We start from the raw sequence: 26118 nt of genomic DNA, 5'->3' as shown, positions 1-26118 counted from the left end.
CTTTTTTATTGTTTTGCTATTTTCTTGGATATTAACTTCCTCTGTTTTGAAGTGGTTATCCATATCAGTTCATAGTTCATATAACAAAAATTGGCAAGAGAAGAAAGCGTGTCTTTTTTTTTTTTTTTGCTAAGCAACTGTAAATTTCATTAAATAGGCATCAAGCAGAAAATCCAAGTCTACATTGTGAACATCAGAACAAGGAGGCTTCCAACAAAACAGAGCTCCAAAACAAAAAAGTGAAAGAAAAAGAGAGAATAAAGCATTTTTGAAGATGGATTCTAGTTGCATTATATCGTGTTATTATGTCCTGTCAAGAACTACCTGCTGCTCAAAATGCTTAGACTGGAAGTGTTTTTTTTTTTTTATATTTTCTGGTTAAATATTCTTTTGTGCTTGGTAGAAATAAATGTTTCACTCATAGAATAGAGAACTTTGCAGTACATATTATTGAAGATGTGAAAGTGGAATTGCAAGGGACTTTTAAGTACAAATGAACTGTTCAGTTAGAAACATCATATTTGCCAACTAGAAAGATCTGCTCGACCTTTACTGATTTTAAATGTTTAAGCTTGTAATAATAATACGAGTTCAAAGATAATGGTGCAATGATCTTTCCAAGTTATGTTTAAAAGAAACACTGAAACAATGGAAAATGTGTATGAAACCACTGTGAATTGAAATTGACTAATCACATATTTAAAACTGCAGTTCTGGTTATGTCTGGTCTGATTTAGGTTTGTGATATACATATGACTTGGTGCCAAATCAATGGAACTTTTAGAATAAATACATTGCATGAATGCCAAAGTTGCAAATTAGAACTGCATTATCTTATGCCTGCTTGTTTGGCTCGGTATGGATCAATGTTTTAAAACACGGAAGCATAACACAAGGCATTCCACTACCTAGAGGCATAAACCTCCTGAACATACAGACCCTATCGTCCCAAGAACCGATCAGTTCGGTTCTGAGCCAAAAAAGTAGGCCCTATTGGGTCCGGTTCGGTTCTAGGTCCATAGTATTTCTTGTTGGGTCAATTCTAATTCCAACTGAACTTGACCCGTTGACAGCCCTAAATTAGACTTGATTTGTATGGGTTTGGACCAAATTGGGTCCAATCCATTTGTAAATGAACCAACGTTGGATACTTGGACTGGACCAAATCTAGTCTAATTGTCAGCCCTACCACGCCACAACCTGGGTGAATCCACTACAGGGCCTTCAAACCATATAGAATGTGAAGAGACTAGAATATTGTCGCATTGGAATGTTTAAGTGTCCAAGTGTTATGTGAGCTGCAAGAGTAATGCTGCAACTTGCGAAGTCTATGGGAGATCGGCTTCAGTGCTCACACCATTCGCAGTCTTCTACACTGTGCATTGGGAATATCTGTACTTGCATATTTTTCTTTGCACGGGGAGATATTCCCAATGCAAGGCTGCAAGACTGCAAACAGTGTGAGCATTGAAGCCGATTTCAGTGGAGGTTTTGACCTCAATTAGAGAGACTGATTTTCAACGTTGTTTCTTGAAAAAAAAATATTGAAACTGTATATTGTATCGAGTGTCATATTAGCCTGATCTACGTATGCCAATTAAGGTGTTTTTGGGTACTTTTAGAAGAGATGAAGGCAAGCATTGACGCTGTCCTCTAGGCTCTAGCGAGATGCCTTAATTTCCAACTGGGCTGGGGTGGATTCAAATTTTAACTTTATTTTCTTTGTTTGGGTTTATATGACAGATTAATGGGTGAATAGGAGTATATGACCGGTTGGATTTTGGTCATAGGGATTAGGGAGAAGGAACAAGGGGAAAAAAGGAAAGCAAAAATACAGGAAAAAGGCGGCACACGTTATCTAATTCTCCTTTAAAATGAAGATAAATTTGATAATTATTATAGCTACACAAGATCAGTAATTCATCGAATAACAAAGCTACAGGGAATAGGAATCCAATATTATCTCCAAAACCGGCTACTTACAAAACATCTCTTACCAAAGTTGCACCATGTTGTGTTCCTTCATCCATATCCCCATAATCAAATAAAAAACTAGGAAACAAAATTTCGAATTCAAAACTGAAATTTAAGGTATGGTATCATCTCCAAATTCCAGGCAGTTGGTAACTTGAATTCCAAAACTGTGCAATCATCATCCGAGTCAGCTGGGGAGTGAACTTAATTCTTGAAAGCCAAATCACCTGATGCAGATGTCTTCTCATACACCAGCCATGAGCATACTGGCTCAAACAAAACCCACCAACTCTCCTCAGCAAGGCTACTTGTAAGGCAAAAAACAATGGTGGAGCTTCCCGTAGAACAGGGAAAATTACCAGCTCCTATTATTCTGTTATGGGCATCATTCAACAACGCATGTTATATCTATTATATTTTAACAAGAAACAAATGGAAATATACGCAAGGCAGCCTCTTTTTGACTTGCATTTATCTTGTTAGAAGAAGAGACTGACTATCCATGGGGTCAACTCTGGAGGATGAATGGCCCAAATATATTGGAGAAGGCGACCAAAAGAATATATAGATTTAGTGCCCTCAAACCCATAGCTTTAGACCCAATGCAGTCTCAATTGTCTATAAATCAACCGTTGGATAGGCTCCAAGTGTAGAATGGCGTCCACTTCCATTGGAATCAGCACTTGCATGCAATGGTGATTGTAATTCTCCCGAGTGTGATGACTTTCGGGACTTTGGGTTCTTGGGAGATGCTGTATAAGATGTACCATAATCATTGCCTGTACTATACAATGAAGATGAGGAAAGTCCGTGGATCTTAGGCAACCCAGTGGGATCTGTACCCAAACTGTAACCTTTCTCAACAGTTTCAGCTTCAAGTGGCAATTCGTCCAATGTCTACAAGTAGAAGAAAAAAAATGGGCAAATATGATCAGAATGGAAGAAAAATAATGTAGTTTTGTGCTTATATGACTACTAACTATAAAAATAAAAGAACAAGAAAATAAAGAAGAAGAACATCTCATGAAAGTCTACCAACAGCAGATACACATAACCCATGAGCAAGGAGAGCCATTTTGATGGGTCTTGGCATCCCACCCTGGGTTACCGGCCATCCATCGACTATTCTTTCCAGATGGACAACCTTATTCTTTCTGACCATCCAAAATGTGAAATATGGATGGTTGGGGTCATAAACCCAGACCACCATAATGTTTGGATAGATGAAGTGTGCTCTGTGAATCACAAGTACTGCTGTGCTATTTGTGAACCGCAGACATGAAATGTGCTCTGTGGGATGATCTCAAGAGAATCGTGAGACACCTACCCTGAAAGCTTGTTGGAGAACTCGCAGCATCTCTCGACTGCGCTTCCTTTTCATGGCAATCTCATCAGGTTCCTGAAGCATCTCTTCAAAAAGATTTTCTCTGTTTTGGAACAAAATATCAGAACATAGCACCAAATGCAAATACAAGGAAGTTTCACTGGTGATCCAGTTCAACTGGCAACAAAGAAATAAGGAATCAAGCAAAATCCAACTAGAGAAATCCATATACCATTCTACCCTACCTGTAAAGCTTTTTGATGAAGACATTACGGAGCTCTCGATTGGTATGGTTGACCTGGTATGAAGTGACAATTATCAGATATTCACATACCTTGAATTTAGACCCAATTAAAAGAAAACAATGACAGGTCCCTCTTTTTGTGATTATGACAGATTTATTATCCCATACAGATTAAAATCACATAATTGGCACCCAATTACTAACAATCACATCTAAACAGAAGCCTGCATGAGATTCATAAATAGCAAAAACACCACTTAGAGAGATCAAACGAGTACAGGAGCCCAGAGATGGACTCGTGCATTACACTACTACAAGGTGAATAAAGCATGTTTTATTACATGATGAATGGTCTCAAGGCCAGGATTATATACCAGAAAGTGCATAACCGCTTTAGGCACAGAATCCTCAATATTCTTCCTTACGATATCATAATATGATCTCAATAGCAGTTTTGTGACTGCAACTTCAATTGCCTCTTGCTCTGTATGCGTATCTGAAGGCTTCAAAACCAATGGAGGCTAACCATGAAGTATCAACCAGCAAGTCTCGTCAGAACGAAAAAAAGCAAGTAAATCTGGTATTTGGTGCTTAATCGGTTATGATGTGAAACTCATTCAGTTACCTCTTTCAGCTGGATCATTGAGAGAGAATGCTCCATGCCATGAGTAGGTTCACTATGTGGCTTGTTTATTGAGATCTCCCTTGTAGATGTACGGTTCTCACTTCCACCAAAAATTGAGGAAATTCCCCAACTTGAAGTGGTTGCATTTCCTGCTTAACAATCAAATCATCAACAAACTAAACACACTAATAGTACATACATCAGAGTCCAGATGATCCAGGATATGCTATCTATAAACATCCATCATTCAAGTGCACATTACCAGATGATCCAGGTCTCTCATTATCTACAGCAGGCCGAACTCCCTGTTTGTCACCCAGATGAAAGTATAAGAAACAAAGGTAAATCAGACAAGGGAAGAATGTCAAAACATAGCAATACATGGTTACTTTATCTGAAAAGATGTGAGAACATGATTCTAGCCATTAAATAGAACATAAGAAATATAAAGAAAATGTGCAGAAACATAGTCCATGTACCTGATCTGGAACAATTCCATTTGCTGATGTCCTAGCAAGAATAGCTCGAGACTTCAAACTCTTTTCAGATGCAGGTACTTTATCAGAATCTACTCCATCCTAAATTCACAATATGCAAACAAATTACAAAATAAAAATTGAACGATTATGGTCCTCACTCCACTCTATTTACCATAGATATTGAAGTAACTAAACATATCTACTTGCTCTTTTAAACAGGTTACAAGCATACCTTTGATTTAGGCAAAGGTACAGATAACCTGGCAGACTTGACCTGCTGCAACGCAATCTCTACAGCTTTGCTCCCACCAATAAAATTTGGGTGAGAAGTGTTCATATAGTCCATCTACAAACACAGTTAGTTTAATGGTGGAGGTCCAAAGAGAATAAAAACAAATACAGATCTAAGAATTTAGAAACTAGTAGAACTGCATTAAAAAGCATATAACTGCATTATTAAGACAGGAGAGATGGTAGAATCTCTGTCCCCTGCAGCAAAGTAAGAATTGGATATAGAAGTCATTTGCCAAAAGAAAGAACAAAACAAGCAGTTTGGAAAAATAACAGTAACTTGAACAGAAATATGATGTGAACACCTTATAGCCAAATTTTATAGGCATGCTCTCTTATCCACAGCTGCATAAAACCATAATAATCCTATCTGTTAATTTCCCCATGGAAAAATAACATATTTACATCTGATGATAGACCTAAAACTAAATTTAAAGACATTTTAGCATACCCTTGTGCCACATTTTCCGGGTTCTAGTGAAAAGCATTTCAAGTTCACAACAAGCTTACTTACAAATATAAATTGGGTGTAATGTGAGCACATCAAGTGTTCTAAAAGCAAGAAGCACAACTAAAATGTAAGAGGTTCCTATAGCCCTAAGTGCACAGAAAGGAACAAGACAAAGTGCACACCTGAACAATGTAAGGCACCGCTTTCGAACAAAAATAAAAGAAAATATATAAGAATATGGAAATCTAAGTTTTGAAAGAAATAAAATAATTCAGATAACCTTTAGTGCAATTGGTTAGATGTCATGTTAACACAAATGTTGTAGTCTTGTGGGTTCAAGTCCTAAGGCTAATTTCTTAAACTCTAAACATCAAAGGCAATTGCTTATTCAAACACCATATTCAAGATTATTCAAACACCATACCTGGTACACCTTACACTTCAGCCCTGGCAATGTGCCTTTTTCAAAATTTGCACATTTTGCTCTTTTAAGCCTAGCTCTTTTTTCTTTTCTTTTTTTTTTTTTTGCTAATGCTGTTCATTTGTCTTCTTAATACAAGACATTTTTAAAAGACAAAAAATTATAATTAAAATTACAAATCTAATCAGCACCATATTAAAATTTCAAGTATCCAGGGCATAAGCATACCTCCATTTCTATTATGTGTCCAATCATTGTTTCTGAAGGTTCAAGGCCTTCCCGCAAAAAATTTCCAATAACTTCATCCATGCGCTTTCTGAGAACAGGAAACCGCTGTAGCTCACTCGACAGACACCGGTGACTCATCTGAAGTAATAAATTTAGTGTCTCACAGATGCAAAACATAGTCTGCTGGTAATGAACCAAATATTTAACAATAAAGACAACCCTTTGGAAACTACAAAGATTGTCAAATCACCTAACCTTAATTAATTCATCATAGATAAACCTCGCACACTGGAGGCTTGGATCCAATAAACGGGCTATTTGTCTCCGGACAAGATTCTCAAATGGCACCTAAATGTTTGCAGGTTCAAAAAATATATATATACACAACTATCAACTGAAAGCTGGAAACTAAAAACCAGTAAACAGCACTATAATATCCACCTCTGGCACAAATAAAGCAGATTTTGGGCCAGTTGCATTTTGAATGGCAGTACGAATGTCATGATCAGTTAAGTCATCACATGGATCCACCTCCTGCATTATGACCCAAATTGCATCAAGTGTCAATGGTCAGCAAAAGCATCAAAATTAGCAATTTATTCCTATAATCTGTATTTCTGAGTAAGATCACAAAGACAATGAATCTACCAAATGTTGTTCTAAAAGGTTATTAAAACATGCTCCCAGAAGCACATGGCAAGCAAAAGTCCTCATTAGAGTGCACAAAGCACAGCTGCAGGTACAAGCCTTGACTCTTTTTCCCCAAGGAGTACAAGCATTAACGTTGATAATGTTCCTGGAAGCTAGGATAATTGGGGCTTTGAGGCAGTTCTAGACATACTTCACAAAGGATTCGCTTTGTCTATTCTGGTCCAATAGAGGACACAATCATTAGAGTGGCAACATTGGCCTTGCTAGAGGGATTAAAATCAAAGCTCATTATGGAATTTCATCACCTGTGGGTAGAGAGACTAGCGAGTAGTGATCGGATGGATGAGAGTTGAGAAGGTTCCAATAGCATCTATTGCATCACACTCAAGAGGCTAGATCTTTGGAAAATAGGGTGAACATCTTCTTCAACTAGATTCAGAGATCTGTCACTTCTTTAGTGGATAGCTTTGATAGACCAGGAGTGGATAGAGTTGATAAATAACAGAAGCTGATTTATTAGGATAATATATTTGAGTTTTCATTGAACACATTCCATTTCAATTTGAGTTTTTATTTCTGTTCTTTTTTGCATTTTCTCATTCTTTTGATCGTTTAACAAAACCCTCATTGCTCATGTGGTGCAAGCCTCAGCTCTTGATGAGTGATATAAGGTTACTAACATGTTTACCATACATCAAATTGGGACACAAGCTTTATATGATTAAGCATGCAACAAAAAAAAGTACTGTTTGAGGAATGCCCTATTGTCACGGGGGTCAGACCGTGACACTATAGTGTTTCACCTTTCATATGCCTTCATAGTGAGGCCAATCTGTAAGGCTTTCATCTATATTTAGATCACCTAAGGGTTCTCTCTTTGATTCTTCTTTTGAGTTTATAATTTTGTTATCAATAACTGCAAGTTTCATTAAAACTAAAGGCAACTTTTGAGTTGATAATTTTTTTTGGATCAATAACCACATTTCATTAATTAATCACAAAAATATTACAAGGATGAAGATAAACTTTCTTATCTTCCAACTGGAGCTTGAGCTCCCAAGAACAGAAAAAGGAAAAAATTACACGTGCCCAAAACATTAACTCCCTCCCGACTCCTTGCTTAGCAAACCCATCAGAAAAAAAGTTAGCTGATCTTTTCACCCAGCTGATCTTGATTTCCATCTCTTGAACCAGCCATCTAAATTTCCTCCTCTCATTACTGTACATCTATAACCTGTTATTTCTTTATTCAGCCACCCTACCACCACCTCCAAATCCCCTTCACTGATGAGTTTTCTTATATTCATCTCCTTAGCTCTTTGGACTCCTTCCAGAACTACAAAGATCTCAGCCCTGAGAGAGTCACCCACTCCAATTGGGCCTGAAAAGATAGCTGAAACAAACCCATTCTCATCCCTAAACACACCTCCAATCCCCGATTGTCCAGGATTCCCCCAACTACTCCCATCAAAGTTTAGTTTTAAAAAACCAGCCAATGGGGGAGTCCAAGAACACTCATTACTGTTTTGGGCTAGGTGCAATTAGCAATCTCACCCCACTTCCTCAATTAGCAATCTCACTCCACTACTCCCATTATCCACTGTGAAGTATGTAAACAGCTCTGAAGACTTCAGCCATTGTACTACCCTTATATGGACCAGTTCTCTCAATTCTTCATTATCTCTCTCTACTTCAAAGAAGATCCTGGAATTTCTTTCCTCCCACAAAGCCCAACATACTGCAGCCCTCAAGCATCTCCACATGGTCCTTCCCCTTTTCATTCGGCACCTGAAGAAGGAAGGGGAAAAAAGGCGTTGCAAATTTGATGGAAGATTCCATCTACCCCCAAGGAGGGATAATGCCCACACCCAATTGTACTTGGCAAACTGGCAAGTTGCCAATAGATGAAAACCAGTTTCTCCATCCGCTTTACAAAGAACACATCAGTTAGGGGATAAACAAGTCTTGTGTCTCTTCTTTTGGAACAAATCACCAGTATTGATTCTTTCCAGTTGATAAATTCCTCTAATCAAATCAATTATCAAACAACTTCTGTTTTTTATATTAAATTCTGGTTATTGCTTCTCAGTACTGCTATTATTTGTTAACTCTTGTGGCTCAAACAAGACAATATGAAAAAGATACTCTTTTCTTACTAAGTCAATTATGTGCAAAGTGTAGGTATATAGTGTTCGCTAAGACCCTCAGAGAGCATCAAACAATACATTTACACCACGAGGGTGCATGTGAGCAACCCACAGTCAACCCTCTTGCTGCGATGAACCCATAATGCACCACAAGTTCTGCAATGAACTCACAACGCACATCACAGAACCGCAATAACCTGCAGTTCACTGAACCCACTTGGTGCCCCGAACCAAAGGAAACCATGGCCAAACCCGCAAAAGGGCCCCACACCTGTTCAAACGCATGATAAACTCACGGCCCGTTAAACGTGGGATGAACCCACGGCCTACGACCCCATTCGCAACCCAAACCAAGAGAAACCCGAGCTAAGCCCATGATGAAGCTCGCACATGCTCAAATCCAATATTCCCTTTTCCAATAGGAGACAAGCACCTTTATCTCCTACCCTTTTAGGATCTCGGGATCTCCCCCATAAATAGAGATCCTCTTCGTATTGAAATTCATTCAACATCCAGCACTCGAGCACCCTTTACTTTCATATTCTTTACTCTAACACCCTCAGCCCAAAAGCCACTCCCCCTACTTCCCGGCCTTTCTTTGTCTTTCAAAGAGACCATTCCCCATCCAAGCCTTACCCAACCTACATAAAGATAAGTTAATTCTAAGGGAACAGTTTAGCTAGAGGAGAAGAGTTACAAATGCAGAGGTATATTGGAATTCTACCCTTTTGGGTTAGATTATAGTTTAGGTTTCATGGAAGGCAAGATGTGCTTTTACTTCTTGCAATGTTGAAGGCATTATAAAAGCATTCCAGCGTTCCAATACCTAGAGCCTGGAGGCATGATATGTACTTCAAAATGCAAGATGCATAATCCTCCTCAAGAGGAGGAGAAGGAAGGAAGGAATGCCACTTCTTCCTCTTCTTTCTTTCTTTCTTTGTCTGGAGACGTACCAGAGGTGCATGAGGCATACAAGAGGCATAGGCCTCATGCAAAAGGTGCTTGAGATGTATGCCTCAAAGGAATCTATGGCTCCAGATACACCTCACCTTGAGGTGCACTATTGGCTTTCTGCCCAACACAAACACGGATTCGAGATAGTGTAATCTCCTAGAGAAGAAATGAGAGAAGGGAGAGAGAACAGATAGGTTTCTGGGTTGAATCTTTCATAGCTCTCTTATTACTTTGCATTGCATTTATAGATGTACAAGTTGGTAGTTGTAACAAATCAAGAATCAAGATTACCACTTGTCTCTTGTACAACTAGATCTTGCTTGGCTGTTTTTACCCCATGTGCTTTTCTCCTTGAGTATACTTGTTTGATAACTGGTTTATTGGCTTGGTCTTGTTTTCTAACAATTCCTCCCCCCCCCCCCCCCGAAGCAACCTCGTCCTCAAGGATGAGGTGAGGAAATTGTTGCCTTAGAACTGAGCAGGCCTCCCATGTTGCATCCTCTAGAGGCAGTCCTTGCCATGTCCTTGCCATTCGACTAAAGCTTCCCGTACCACCTGCTGATGTTGTTTGATCCAGCAATAACCCATGACCTGCTTTGGTTGAAAAATGGCATGTCCATCTTCATCAAATTCCAGTAGAGTTGGGGCAATGTAAGCTGAAGTACCCACATGTTTTTTCAATTTTGATACATGCAAGACAGGGTGGAGATGACAAGACTGGGGTAGAGATAATTTGTATGCAACCACTCCAACCCATTAAGTGATGGCAAATGGTCCATAGTACCTTGGAGATTAACTTGTGGCATCTTTGTCGCCCCAGTGAAGCCTGTCGATAAGGAAGAAGCTTCAAATAAACCAAATTACCTATGTTGTACTCGACCTGACGGTGGTGTTTATCATATTGGGCCTTCATTTGTTGTTGAGCCCGTGTCAAATTTACTTCGAGCTCTTTGAGAATGTTGTCCCTATCTGATAGGTGACTATCAACCACTGCCACTGAGGTGGATCCTTTTTCATAGGGATGAATGGGAGGTGGGTCACACCCATAAAGGGTGGAGCCTTGGAGGCCTGTTAAGGGTGGAGCCTTGGAGCTTGAAGTACTCATGCCAAAAATTGCTTAGAAATGTTGGATCACGATCCAACAAGATAGATTTCGGTGTGCCATGTAAACGTGTTATTTCCTTTACAAACACGATTGCTACCATTGCAGCACTATAGGGGTGTTACAATGGTATAAAATGGGTGTATTCTGATAATCAGTCAACTACCACCAATATGACGGAGCATCCCTTAGACTTGGGCAGACCCCCAATGAAGTCGAGGGAGATTTCTTCCCATAGTAATTCCGGTATTTTTAGTGGTTAGAGAAGACCAGTTGGTGATTGTGCCTCGTATGTTCTTAAAATGCTTGAGTGCCCTCCCTCCGGTGAGCTTTGGTACAGTTGTAATAACTGAGGCAAGTGTACTGAAGTGGATGAGAGAACCATGCAACCCTTGTACAAAAGAACTGGGCCTTGCACTGAGTAACCCGGTACCATTGCTGGATTTTGAGCCCATTTAGATTGAATTGATTGTAGTTCGGGGTCTTTTTGGGCTTCTTGTTTGAGGATGTCCAGTAGTGGGTACTGCGGTTTTGAGACCGTTAGAATGGAGGTTTCTTGTTTGCGAGATAAGGCGTTGGCTGCTCTATTGGATGTGTCTGCCTTATACTTGATCACATAGTCGAATCCCATGAGTTTGTAGGCCCACTTGAGTTGAGCTTCTGTATGGACCTGTTGTTCCAGCAAATGTTTCAAGCTTTGCTGGTCTGTTCTTATGATGAACTTACGACCCATTAGATATGCTCTCCATTTTTGGACTGCAAGAACAATCGCCATCAATTCTCTTTCATATGTGGGTTTGCATAATGACTGCCCACTGAGGGCTTTGCTGAAATAGGCAATTGGCTGGCCCTCTTGCATCAGAACAGCTCCTAGGCCTCTTCCGGACGCATCACATTCAACAATTAAGGTTTTATTGAAATCTGGTAGGGCAAGTGTTGGTGGGCTGGATAGAGCTTGCTTAAGTAGATCGAATGCAGCTTGGGTGTCATTCCATACAAAGGAATCCTTGTGCAGTAGCTGGGTTAATGGGCCAACCATCTGCCCATATCCTTTTATGAATCTCCAATAATACCCTGAGAGGCCCAAGAATCCCCTTAGGCTCTTGAGAGATGTGGGCTGGGGCCATGATTTGTTGGCGGCTACCTTCTCTAGATCGGCTGAGACCATGCCTTTGCTCACCACGTGACCCAAATAATGAATCCGGGTTTTGCCAAAATCACATTTAGATTTTTTGCAAACAGTTGATGGTGCCATTAAGTTTCTAATGTGATTCTAGGATGGTCCAAATGAGCAGCCCAATCTGCACTATATACAAGAATATCGACAAAAAACACAAGTATGAAACGACAAAGGTATGGACGAAATACCTCATTCATGAGTGACTGGAATGTTGATGGCGCATTTGTGAATCCGAATGGCATTACCAGGAACTCGTAATGGTCATCATGTGTTCTAAATGTCGTTTTGTGGACATCATCTGGGTGGACCCTTACTTGATGATAGCCGGATCTTAAATCCAACTTGGAGAAGATAGTGGTTGATCTGAGTTCGTCCAAGAATTTTTCGATCAGTGGAATTGGGAACCTATCCTTGACAGTAATCTGGTTTAATGCCCGGTAATCAATGCAGAATCGCCAAGTACCGCCTTTCTTCTTGACAAGCAGCACCGGTGATGAATAGGGACTGGAGCTGGGTTGTGTGTGTTTCTTGGATATCAGTTCGGCTACAATCCTTTCTATTTTATTTTTTTGATAGTTTGGATACTTGTATGGTCTTACATTTGCCGGCGGAGCACCTGGTGTGATCGGGATTATGTGATCACTTTGCCTGGATGGTGGCAACCCCTGGGGTTCCTTGAATACATCCTCAAAGTTCGCCAAGAGTCATTGGACCTCCCTGGATATCTCTAGCTGTGGTTGTTCTGAATTCAATTCTGTCAGCTTGGGACTGTTTGGGCTTAGGCCCATATTCATCAAAAGGTGGTGTCCTTGCTATATGCAGCACTTAATCATGGATTGGAGGCCTTGATTCTGGGCTGTTATGGGCCTTACACCTTGGAGATGGCAATCCATGCCATCCACAGAAAAGTCCATTGTCATGCGCCCCTAACCACATACCACTGGGCCTAGTTGGGTGACCCAGTGGACGCCAAGCACAATGTCTGCTACTAAGAACTGAAGAGGATGCAGGTCAGCCTGAAGAAGATAGCCTTGTACCTTCATGATGGCATTTTTTCATAGGCCGAAGCATGGAAGGTTATGACCATTGGCGACCCAAACGTTGAAAGGTTGGGTCTGATACACAGTTAGGCCTAATTGCTTGGATAAAATCTCAAAAATGAAATTTAATGTGTTGTCGCTATCTATTAGAATAGATACAGGTTTACCCGACACTATTCCTTCGACCCTCATTGTTCTTGGGGAGCTGGAACCGTTTAGGGCATGTAAAGAGATCTCCGGTGAGTCTTGGTTGTTCTCCTCTAGGCTATTAGAGTCTGCCAAATTCTCCAATTCTTCTGACTCATCAGTTTGGAGTAGCAAACTTCTCTTTGAATCTTGCATTTATGTCCAGGGCCGAACTTCTCTTCGCAATTGTAGCAAAGGTGGCGCTCCCGGCGATTTTGCATCTCAGTCCAAGAAAGCTTCTTGTAAGGGACCAATGTCCGTGAATTCTGTTCTAGAGCTGGGGATATTATGAGCTTGGATTGAATTGGTTCGATTCTGGGTGGATTCTTGATGAGAGGGCCGGACTGGAGTAGTCGACCAATCTTTTTCCACTAGTTCAGTTTTTCTTCTTGCAATCTTGCAAGTCCCATAGCAGCCATAACAGAGGAGGGCTTCATGCTCTTCACTTCGACTCTAATGTCGTCACACAGGCCCCCGATGAAGCTCCCGAGCAGTGCAATTTCAGGCCACCCTTGTATACGATTTGCCAGCTTCTCAAACTCCTACTGGTATTCCCGGGCAGTACCCCTTGCGTGTTTTGGACAAGGCTTCGTCGTGATTTTCGAACCCAGTGGGTCCAAATCTTACACACAAAGCCTCAGCGAAGTCTGCCCAAGAAACTTGAGGGTGGGAATGCCAAAACCATTGAAACCATACAACAGCTTCACCTTCTAAATGGAACGAAGCAACCAGAATATGTTCATTGTTGGGTGTCTCGTGGAACTCAAAGTAACGTTCAGCTTTAAAAATCCATGAGACTGGATCGTCACCTGAATACCTTGGGAAGTCAAGTTTTTCCCAATCGAGTGCTGATCTGTCTTTGTTCTTGACCGGTGACTTCTTGATCGCTTTCCAGGTTACTGTTAGTGGCGCTCCTCCCAATCTGCGCCAGTATGGCATTCAACGACTCCTTGATGTTTTAGAGGTCAGTGGTGACCTTGTGCAGACCGATCTCCATTTGTTTGACCCTATCTTCCATGGAGTTGGATCATGTGCTTGGCATTGGCTCTGATATCAGTTGTTGGGTTTCTACCCAACACAGACATTGATTCGAGATAGTGTGATCTCCTAGAGAAGAAATGAGAGAAGGGAGAGAGAACAAAGAGGTTTCTGGGTTGAATCCTTCATAGCTCTCTTATTACTTTGCCTTGTATTTATAGATGTACAAGTTGGTTGTTGTAACAAATCAATAATCAAGAGTACCACTTGTCTCTTGTACAGTTGGATATTGCCTGGTTGTTTTTACCCCATGTGCTTTTCCCCTTGAGTATACTTGTTTGATAACTGGTTTATTGGCTTGGTCTTGGTTTCTAACATGCACCTCCAAGTATAAGCTTCAAATGCATTTTGGTTGTATGTCCTCCCTGATTTTTTAAACTTTCATATCAAAATCTATCAAATATAAAGAAATAAGTTCATCTAGGTCACACAAGATAGAAGTTGAAGACCACATATCACCAATAGAATCATATTCCTCTTTTTTTGATAAGTTAGAATCCTTTTCCATTTTATTAAATCCTTTGTTAGATGCCCCATATTTTTTTTTTACAAAGGAAAGTATAATTAATGTTATAGGAGAATGACATTCTTCATTTAGAATATGATCACATCATCATCATCATCATCCGAGCCTTGTCCCAACCATATGGGGTTGGCTACACATTGGTCCTGTAATATTGTTAAAATCTTACGATTTACGATATGATTCACGATTTGAATCATGAATATCCAAGGGTTTCAATTCAATCTGAATCTTATGTTTGAATCCTTTTCTGCAAAATATATATATATATATATATATATATTACAATTTTTGTTTGAATCCTACTATTTGATTCATATTACAATTTGTGCGATTAATTGTGATTCAAATTAATTCAATAAAGAATTAGTTATCTACTTTATCATTTTGTTTTGTCAAGGGTGACTTGTTTTAAAGACCTTACTAGAAACTGATTTATTACGTTATTTAAGACTATATATCGAGTTTATTTTCTATCTTGTGTTGGATAAAGAGCCATTGTATGTGGATCATTTGACTTTCAAGTCAAACTTGATTATATCATCTTAGACTTCTATTGTATAAGTGGTAAGTTCTATTGTTTTAGGTGCATATATGGTAGATATGACTTAAAAATAACACTTTTCTATATATATTGTCTTTTAGGATGCCTAGATTTAATTTTTGACATCTTTGTAAAAATTAGAAATAATCTTACGATTTACGATACGGTTCAGGATTCGATTCATTTCAACTTTCTGGACGATTTATGATTTTTAGAACATACTCCTATTTCATCATTCCCTTCTGTTTAGGCCATCCTAACAATTGTGAACACTTAAGGTCATTTTTCAGTACTGCAACCCATGCACTTATTGTCACCTAATGGAACTACTTTCTTTTTCGATGAATCCTAATGGAACTACTTTCCCTTCTTAGACTGCTTTCCCTCATTTTGTCACCTAATGGAACTACCCCCAGGTTCCTTTAAGCAATTCCATTTCCAATCCTCTCTTTCCTAGTTTTCCCACTCATCCATCTCAACAGTCACATTTCTGTCACACTCAATTTTTTATCTGATTTCTGACTGTCTAACACTCTCCTCCATACAACACTGCTGGCCCTAAATCTCAACAGTTGTTGAATATATGTAGAGAAAAAGTTTGTCCTAAATTTTATGTTCTTCAATTAAAACAATTTTATCAAAAAAGGGAAATAAATGATGAAAGCAGGGTCTTCCCTGAGAATACCCAATTTAACAGCCTAATATCACCATAGAAACCATTGCAAAAAAAGGAGCAAAAAGTCAGGGTCCAAAGACACAAAGGTGCCATTTGATAATTGCTGAAATAGGTGGTGAAAGTAGAAAAATATTCATGCATACCAGTGCATGAGGCTCCCACCAATGCAGGGCCTGGGGAGGAGCAGACATATGCAGCCTTACCCCTGCACATACAGAGAGGCTGTTTCCAAGAAAGCCAAAAACAAGAGATGAAGAAAAAAAGGATGAAATAGATGATGGAACCCAGCTTAAAAAAATGATGGTCCAAGCAAAAGCAAGGAAGGGCAGGCAAAACTGGCTAAGTCAGATATGGGGACCAAGGCTCAAGGTATCACAACATATCAGTGTGTATTGTATGCATGGTTCAGAGTACCAATACACCTCTGTGTATCAGTACTTTGAACCTTGATCGTATGATACAAATTGGTTTTTGAACCCACTGATACATAAAATCCAAGGATTTAGGACAAAAAGACATTTCCAAACGTTAATACTATTCCTAGTGACATTGATAAAAAAATAAATACTCTTCCTAGTGATAGCCTGGTTCAAATCTTTGAAATATGAAGCCTTTTAAAACTATGAGTATCACTCCCTTGAATCTTCTTTTTTGCGAACCATTTTCTTCTTCAAGTTGCTTCACTGTACTACTTAACCACTTACTCTTTCATCAAGGAAATAATTGGTTCTATCTTCTAGAAAAACTAAAGCCAGAGAAAGGTGAGATGATTCATTTTTTTTCATACTTTTTTTTCCAATGGTAATAATGTCCATGTCTCATGCTCTAATGTTTTATAGAAGTGCTACCAATTCAAGCAAAAAATGATGTTGCATAAGACATCAACAGGCTATAGGCAGAACAAAATGTGGTTTTTCTTTATGATGGGAACATTCATAATTTTATTGATGTATGATTAAAAATTAGTTAGTTACACAGTTACAGAATGTGCCAAGCACAACTCTTTGATAGGCTAGCCCCTCTAGGTCTGCTCCCAGTCCAATGGAATATCTTTTTTCTTTCATTTAATGTCTGCATTACAGTGGAAGGCAAAGAATATTACAGAGAAATAAGAAATATGGTTCCCCTCATTCCAAAAAGTCACTTGCAACACATAAAATGTTGTATTCAAAATGGAAGAACTGATAAAAGGTTATTTGGAGAGAAACATGAGAAAAGTAAGGATACGCACTTCCAAACTCTTCACAAAAATTTGTTGGAAGACATAATGAATTCGCGCTCCACCAGACAGCTCAGTTGTTGCCATTTCTTCATTTTTCCCCTCAATCATTGATGTAAAGGCTGTCATCATCATTTATGAGCAATGAACTGAACCATATTCAAAAGTATCGTGAAATAAAAGGGATGAACATGACATTAAATAAAGGATCGGCCATGGTTACCTTCACAGTATTTGGAAAGAATGTTCAGGAGGAGAGTTCCCTGACCAGCCTGTAAGTTATAAGAAGCATGTAAAACTGAACAAATACAAGGATAATGGTAGTATATAACTCTTAGCTTATAGGTAAAATTTTTCATAATAGAGAAACAACATACATCCCCTCTCCCTCCACCCCCACCTCCCCCCCCCCCCCCCCCCCCGCAAAAAAAAGAAGCATTTCAAAAGCGAAGACATTTGCATAAAGAACAAATAATAGACTTGAGAAAGAATGCCATAGAACACAATCAGTACAAGTTCACACTTAGAACTGTATCTTGTATCAATGTCAATTTATGAATAAAACTCCTACCTTTGATTCTGTTATTTCCCCATAGCTGGCATGCTCCTTTGCCACAGAAACCAATTCTGAACTTATTCGTGACTTCAGACCTGGAAGCACTGTCTTTATGTGCTGCACCAGAACCTGAACACAAAATACCACATGAAGCATAGGTTAAAACAGAAATACAAGGAAATAGATTAGTGCTAATACAGTGTTTTAAAAGCACAAGGCACAAAAAAAAAGTGCAAAGGCCATTTTGTGCCCGAGGTACAAGGCACAAGGTAAGGTGCATGCCTTTCTGAAGCAAGGCACAAAAAATGCTAAAAATTTCAAAAAATGCCAAAAAATAAAAATCAAAATATAAACATAATATTAATTAAAAATATAAACTTAAATTTTAAAATAAGTGTTTCAAAAAACCTATTATCTCAAATTAAAATACATAAGCATAACATGTAAAAAAAATTAAAAATAAAATCAAGCATAACATATAAAACATATTCAAGCATCTAAACTCTTAATCCCTTTGTTTTTTTTTCCCAATTGCATTACTTCAAATAGCCTATGTGATGATAAACATTACGCATTCCTGATTCTATAAGCCACCTTTGTACCAAGACCCTCGAGACAAGCCCAAACAAGTCTATGTCAACGCCTTAAATTCTTAATCCCTATAAAAAAGGTTTCATAACTTTAACTGTCTTTCAAAAATATCTTTTATCAGGATGAATGAATGAGCAATATCTTAGAGAAGGCCTAATGACATGGGTGATTAGTCTTTTGTGATGCAAGTGTTGGATTGCTTTGGATTTAGGAAGAAATGGTGCAAATGGATATTGGGTTGTATTGAGACTCGTCATTATTCCATCCAGGTGAATGGAACTGTAGTGGATTACTTTCCAGTTATTAAGGGAATTAGACAAGAGGACCCCCTCTCTCCTTTCCTTTTTACTTTGATTGCAGAAGTTTTGGGGAAGTTAATTGAGAGAGCATATTCAAGAAGCCTTGTGAGGGGGTGGAGGGTTGGAAAAGATAGTATACCTATTACCCACTTACAATTTGTTGATGATACAATTATGTTCTGTGAGGGGGAGGATGTGAAATGGGCCAGAAATTTAAAGTTGGTGGTTCAAGTGTTTGAACAAATGTCAAATATGAAGGTGAATTTTGATAAGAGCTGTGTGGTGGGGATCAATATGGAAGAGAGCTATAGTGGAGAGAGTTCAGGGTTTGGGGTATGTGGTGTCTCAATGGCCTATGAATTATTTGGGGATGCCCCTAGGGGATAACCCGAGGAAAGAGAGTTTCCATAGCCCTGTAATTGATAGGTTTACTAAGAAGTTAGCCTCTTGGAAGAAGTACTTATCTCTAGGTGGCAGAATAACATTGATTAAGTCTATATTGGCTAGTTTGCCTATGTATTACTTATCAGTTTTAGGATCCCAATGGAGATAAAATAGGATTTGGAGAAGTTGATGAGGGATTTCTTGTAGGAACCAAGGGAGGAGAGGAAGGATTACGGGGTGAATTGGGAATTGGTCTCTAAAAGTAGGGCTGAAGGAGGGTTAGGATTAGGGAAATATTCGGAAGAAAAATGAAGCTCTGTTAGGAAAATGGATGTGGAGGTTGGAAGGTGAGAGGGAAAATCTGTGGACTAGGGTAATTTTGAGTATTCATGGTTAGGCAAGGATGGTTGGGACATTGGGTCGTTGACAATGTCAATTAGAGCCTTTCCTTGGAAATCCATACATGCCACTCTACCCTCTTTTTTGCAACACATCAGGTGACCTTTGCTCTAGGAATCAAGTAAAACGATGGGAGCACACTTGGGTGGGTGATGTACCTTTGAAAGACCAATTTCGTTCCCTATTTTCCCTCTCTCGGTATAAAGGCAAGGTTGTGTCTAGTTTTCTGACTCCTTCTTAGTCTAACTTTGGGTTTGATTGGGACCTGGGGTTTAGAAGAGGCCTAAGGGATTTAGAAGCTAGAAATGTCATGAACCTGATTTAGATCTTAAACGGGGTGGTGTTGGATCCCTCTAAGAGGGATAAGAGACTATGGACTCTAGTTTCCTCTGTGACATTATCTTGTGCTTCCTTCTTTGAGTCCCTCCTTGCATTCAATCAGCAACCTTGTACAGAATTTTCCAGTAAAGGAAGTTTGGGGTGAACCGATTCCTCCAAGTATTGGAGCTTTTTGTTGGGAAGCCTTCTTGGAAAGATGTAACACCTATGACTTACTCCAAAGAAAAAGGCCTTTTTGGTGCTTGTCTCCAACTTGGTGCGTCCTTTGCAAGGCTAATGGTGAAAGTTCTTATCACTTATTAATTTCTTTCCCTTCGTTGTTGTTATTTGGGACTGGTTTCTTTCTTTATTCGGTTGTAGGTGGACTCCCTCCGTCAAATATTCAAAGCTTGTTTAGCTCTCCATTCCTTAGATGGCCAAAGAAAAGGGGAAGGATTATATGGAGGTGTGTGAGGGTTGCTATCTTCTGGACTCTATGGGAGGAAAGTAACTCCAATTTTTTTCTAAAAAGGAAAGAAGTAAAGAAGGTATTATTTAAGTAATAATAGTTAAGGCGCTGCACCGGCTAAAATCTTTGGACCTGTTTGATGATGTTTCTACAGATATGCTACTAAACAGCTGGGTGGAGGTGGCTAATTCTACTCCTGCTTGCTTTTTTGTCTCTCCTATGTGGTCACCACCAGGTTGTGGATTTATAAAGCTAAGTTTTGATGGAAGTAGCGAGGGCAATCCAGGTCCTTCAGGTGTAGGAGGTGTCTTCAAAGATGAGGATGGAAAGGTGATTGCATTGTACTCAAGTTCTATTGGGGTTGGGGACTCTCTCAAATCCGAGGTCTATGTTGTACTGGAGGGTATAAAAAGATTAACTGAATATACAGAAGTTAGTTGTTGAAGGAGACTCTACGAAAGTGTTTTAAAAGCACAAGGGCCAATTTGCACCTGAGGTGCAAGGCACAAGGCGAGGTGCAAAATTACAAAAAAAGAAAAGCTAAAAAATAAAAATAAAAAAGTCAAAAAAAATAAAAAAATATTAAACATAATGTTAATAAAAAATATAAACTTAAATTTTAAAATAAATGTTTTAAAAAAACCTATTATCTAAAATTAAAATACATAAACATAACATGTAAAATGTATTCAAAATGAAAATTTAAAACTGTGATAAAATGGTTGCAAAAGGGGGAAGGGGTGACATGGCAGTTGAAGAATGAGTTCCGAAGACTAAAATGGATGTCAAGGGACATGTCAATCCAGGTGGGATGGGTTAGGAGATATGCCAGCAGTTTGGCAGATAGTTTAGCGAAGCAAGGGGTTCAAAGAACACATATGTTTTGGGCACATTTGTAATTCTGCCCGGGGTCAGCTTACGGAAGCTGATTTCTTTCACAACTTCTTGTTGTATCCTAAAGTTTTCTAATTAATGAAATCTTTTCAGAGTTATTGATCAAAAATTTGAAAATGTAAAAATAAAAGCAAACATATAAAGCATTTTCAAGCATGTAAAACCAACAATCTCTTTTTTCCTTAATTGCATTGCTTCAAGTAGCTAATGTGATGTAAAACATATTGCATTCTTGATTCTATGAGTCGCCTTTGTACCACGCCCCTCGAGGCAAGCCCAAACAAGTCTATGTAAGAGTCTGAAATTCTTATTTCTCACATAAAAAATAATGATTTTATAACTTTCATTGCCTTTTAAGAAGATATTTTATTGCAATGAATGAATGAACAACATTAGCAAATAGGGGGTTCTCGGAAGATATTTTAAAAAGGCACACGCCTGGGCTGAGGCGCACGCCTAGGCGCATGCCTAGGCGCACCAGGCGCACTTCTTTTGAAAGGGGTATGCCTAGGACCTGGGCAAGGTGCATAGGACCTGTGCGTCTAGGACCTGTGCACCTAGGCGCACCTTTTAAGTCACTGCTCTAAGTGTTAAGCTGGTTACAGAAGGAAAGTGGACTTCGTAAATTTGCTAGTTAAAGGAAGGAAATTAAATGGCTGACTAGGGGGCTGGACATCCGATTTCAGTGGAGGAAAAGAACAGCAAATGCATTTGCAGATGCTTTGGCAAAGCAGGGGGTGGGAAGGGACCAAATGTATTGGGCTGTTTTGTAAATTTTTTATATTGCTCTCTCGGAGAGAGTTAAGCCATTTTATCTCTCTCCAGAGTGTTGTATCTAATTTTTTAAGAATCTAATGAATTCATGTTATTGATAAAAAATGAATGAGCAATATTAGCAAATATGGGAAGCTGCCAAGCATAAAAAATATAGAAAAAAAATGCACAAATTTTCAAAAGGTGCATGACTGGGCTCAAGCGCAAGGTACGCAGTGCGCCTTTGAAAGTGTTGCGCCCAGGACCTAGGCAAGGCACATACCGTAAAATGCACCTTGCCTGTGCACCTAGGTGCACCTTTTAAATCACTGTGCTAATAGCAGGTTAAGTAGTTAAGAATTGTGTGGATGCTCCTAAATGGACAAACCATCTGTGTGGGGAGCAGTAGATACTGAATTCCATGGGTTCTGGATGGAGTGAACATTCTGCATATTGTTTCAGTTTAGTCCTTACTGGTTTGGCATAGTTGCACATTTACCATATATTATGATTTATGAATACCATCTTTTCCTTGTAAGGCATACCTAGGTACAAAAAGATAAATAATGCCCTTCCTATAGGTGTATGAATCTTGAACTTCACAAGATACCCAATGAATAATTGCCAAAATCTTATGATTTACAATATAATTACTGATTTGACTTGCAAATATAAGGGTGCAACTTGAACTTCATGTCTGAATCCCTTCTCTCAGAAGACCTTACAATAATTGTTTGAATGTAAATTTGGTTTCTGAATCTTACGATCCATCCTATTCATTAGGAGTGCAAATCTGAAACTCAATTTGAAGAATATGCACTACATTGGGCCCAGGCACTTGGGCTAAGCTCCTTCAAAATTTATCAAATTCTCAACCCAGGCGCACCCATGTTGCACCCTTACAATTCATGAGATTTGAATCGATTCAATTGGAATATAATTCTCTAATTTGTCATCCTTTTTGTTTTGATTTCCTTTCAATGGGCTTTTCTTATTCTTTTAAAACTTTTACTGAAGAAAAATTTTATTTAGGTTATAAAAGAACTATCTAGAGACCTTATTAAGTTTATCTTCCATCATATATAGTTTATAGAGTCACTATATGTGGATCACTTTGGAGTCAAACTCATATATATTATCTTACACTTCTATTGTACATATAATGAACTTTATCAATATTAAGTAATAAGTACATTAAAATTTCACTTTTCTATATATTTAAGATTTTAGTATATGTATATTTAGTACATGACTACATGTGTATGTATATACGTATTAGTTTTGACAAACTTCTAAAAAATAATAATAATCTTATAATTTATGATGCAATTACAATTTTCAAAACAAAACTATTCACATTGTGTACCAATTATCTTTTCTCATGCATCCTCCTATGGTCCGATCCTTTATAATTTTTTCAACAAGTTAGGCCATGCCACAACAGCATTATCATCATTTAACTTTAGAAAATAATAGAATCTTCAGTTCCCTAGATTGCCAGCAGGTGAAGGGGTATAGCAATAGGAAATACCATGGGAAACCTCAGTGCACATTACAGAAGATAGATTATTTAGTTATGTCAATGATCACATTTGCCACAGAATATACACTTTCCTACCTGGTTCAACTTCTTTGCTAACTGAGGAATGCCACAACGATCACCAAGACCATTATAGACCTGTAACAGCATAAACAATAGATCAAAAGATTGCAAAGATGCTCCAAGACCACCAAAGAACCAAACCAGAAACATGACATACAGGGCGACTGCGGAAGAAGTTCTCCTCATAGGCAAGTGCATCCTTAATACTCCGGTTGTACATAATATCCTGATAAATTAAGAAAACAAAAAAAAGGGAACCTGATTTGTTAATGAGAACAAGAAAGTAAGGCTATGTTTGGTTTGAAGGAAAAGGTAGGGAAACCTATATAAGTTTTGTAAAGGTTTCCCTACTTTTCCCTGCTATTTCCTTCAAACCAAACACAGACTAAAAGAAAACAAAGGAAAGCCATAACACGTGAATAAAAAAGAGAAGCAGTAGTAAAAACATCAGAAGTTTATAGGTATGCCTGCAAAGTAGCATGAGATGAAATTCTAAGAGATAAAATTAACAATTGCACTCCATGGACTTGGTGGTGAATGAGATTCAAATACTAATACTAGCATAACAGTTTTTCGCTGATTGCAAAATTTTTTTAATCAGTAGAAAGACAAGAACTTGGATTTTTTTATTTTTATAAGCCGGTGAACATTTTCTGTTGCATTACTAAACCGATGTTTAACATATTCTTAAGATTTGACTTTTCAGTTAGTGATGACCGAAAAACTAGTTGGGAAAAAGAAATGTAAACATATGTTCCTAAGCTTTTTTTAATGAAATGTAAAATAAATCAAAAATGAACTGTCAAGAATTCTTGCACATAAGGTAGCTATTACAGGGAAAAAATCCAATTAATTAGTTGCCATGAACACATGGTCTACTACATTTTATTCAATGCTTGGAAAAGATTTGAATCCAAAACTAGTTGGTGTTACTTTTAAGACCAAACCAATTTGTGTGAATGATTTCACTCATGGAAAATTAATATGTGAATCTGACCAAACGCCCACAACATGTGTAAGTAGATGATACTTGACCACCAAATCAAATGAATGGAGTAAGAGATGAAAGAATAAACATTTAACACCTGGATGATCAAGTATTCCTGCAGCAACTAAATCAAGTGATGCAGATATATTAGACAATTTCTGTTATTCAACAACAAGATTACCTCTTGACTACGATTCACAACACCGACATAACCAAGTCGAAGAGGGATCACTTTTCCAAGCAAAAAATTACGGGCATCAGTACCTCTGTCCATAATATCCAACTGAAGCCACATAGAATATATTGTTACTAAAGCTCATCGGAATCAGTAAATGACATCAGCTTGCCACCATTCATAGTAATAATACTAAAAACAAATGGCTTGCAGATGTTGCTTGAAGTACGTCAATAAAATAAAATATGTAAGTCAAAGCTGTTGCACCTTTGTAATTACACCAATAGTTCGATAACCTGCCAATAGAAAGACCACACATAACAGCATTAGGACCAAGCTAAAGGTCTTCCAGTAATTAATATATTTATGTGAAATACAAGTGATCAAAGCCCAACTTGAGCCACTGCAGGCCCAGTCTTCTATATAGGTAGGGAGTAGGGACCTCTTTGCCAATCACAGTGCCTTGTGGGGTTGAGGAGTCATTTCAGACAGATAAGGAAACATTACTTGGAAAACCAGCAGCCTGATTGGAGAATTGATTCCACTAAGGTGTAGAAGGTGGACCTTTGGACTTTGAGGGGCTATCTTATGCCTTCATCATTGTTGGTTGAAAGGGATTCCACCAATGCTATTAGGAAGGGAAAAAGAATTAAGGAGGGCCTTAGGAGTTAACAATACTTGCTTAATAAGAAAAGACTGATTTCAGGTGCAATACCACATTGAGATGTATTTCAAAAGGCCAAATGCTACAGTTGACCATTTGGCAAAAATAGGGCCCTAAAGGAAAGGGATCTATATCATGTCCTCAATGCCACAGTGAAGCTTGTATAGCTATTAATGCTTTTACTGTCTTGGGATGGGTTGATTATTTCTTGATTGATGTTTTTTACACCATTTTCATACCATTGAAGTATTAATACAATTTTTCAGATGTTGCCATTCAGGGAAAAAAACACCAGGCATATAGGAAAGTTTACCATCAGGATCAGCCATCCCTGCTATCTGAAGTGCATCTGAATTAGCCAAATCTGAATTTGCTGGAGATACTGCCAAAATTAAACAGCTAGGGTGTTTGATGTACGATAGTATCATTGTTCTAATTCTTGCTTCAATATCAGATGGCTGGTCACCAACTGGAACCTTTGTTATTCCAGGTAAATCCACAAGTGTGATATCAAGAACATTGGGTGAATGGATCTTTAGACGAATCTGCTTGTCTGAAATACCCTTGTTTCCTCCTGCTTCTCTCTCTGTCTCTGCCTGCAATTTAGAAAACAAACAGTCTGTAACTACAGTCTAAAAGAAATTGTAATATCGAATGCACATGAAATATAAAAATGAGTAAGGGGTGCAGGGAAGGTGTTATGGACGCATTACCGTTGCCGCCGGCAG

At 38.5% G+C, this 26118-nt stretch overlaps 1 protein-coding gene across 1 annotated transcript in view; it reads right to left on the bottom strand.

Annotated features, from left to right (window-relative positions):
* Window positions 1-1854: 1854 nt before the first annotated feature.
* Window positions 1855-26118, bottom strand: part of LOC148876561 (dynamin-related protein 3A-like) — a 32826-nt gene continuing 8562 nt past the window's right edge. The window contains exons 2-20 of the mRNA XM_088964139.1: window positions 25704-25986; window positions 24994-25022; window positions 24733-24834; window positions 23721-23789; window positions 23579-23638; window positions 17869-17982; window positions 17521-17569; window positions 17310-17419; window positions 6479-6571; window positions 6293-6385; window positions 6038-6175; window positions 4879-4992; window positions 4647-4745; window positions 4430-4472; window positions 4168-4316; window positions 3917-4063; window positions 3544-3596; window positions 3302-3401; window positions 1855-2871 (exon numbers count right to left, since the gene is read on the bottom strand). Coding sequence (XP_088820265.1) covers window positions 2593-2871; window positions 3302-3401; window positions 3544-3596; window positions 3917-4063; window positions 4168-4316; window positions 4430-4472; window positions 4647-4745; window positions 4879-4992; window positions 6038-6175; window positions 6293-6385; window positions 6479-6571; window positions 17310-17419; window positions 17521-17569; window positions 17869-17982; window positions 23579-23638; window positions 23721-23789; window positions 24733-24834; window positions 24994-25022; window positions 25704-25986 — 2124 coding nt within the window. The 3' untranslated portion in view covers window positions 1855-2592. The remainder of the gene's footprint in view (window positions 2872-3301; window positions 3402-3543; window positions 3597-3916; window positions 4064-4167; window positions 4317-4429; window positions 4473-4646; window positions 4746-4878; window positions 4993-6037; window positions 6176-6292; window positions 6386-6478; window positions 6572-17309; window positions 17420-17520; window positions 17570-17868; window positions 17983-23578; window positions 23639-23720; window positions 23790-24732; window positions 24835-24993; window positions 25023-25703; window positions 25987-26118) is intronic.

This window comes from Nelumbo lutea, chromosome 1 (assembly GCF_056320005.1).
Source record: "Nelumbo lutea isolate HS-2025 chromosome 1, American lotus-T2T, whole genome shotgun sequence".
Taxonomy (NCBI): Eukaryota; Viridiplantae; Streptophyta; class Magnoliopsida; order Proteales; family Nelumbonaceae; genus Nelumbo; species Nelumbo lutea.
Note: the sequence above shows the minus strand (reverse complement) of the source record. Positions and strands in the feature narration are given on the sequence as shown.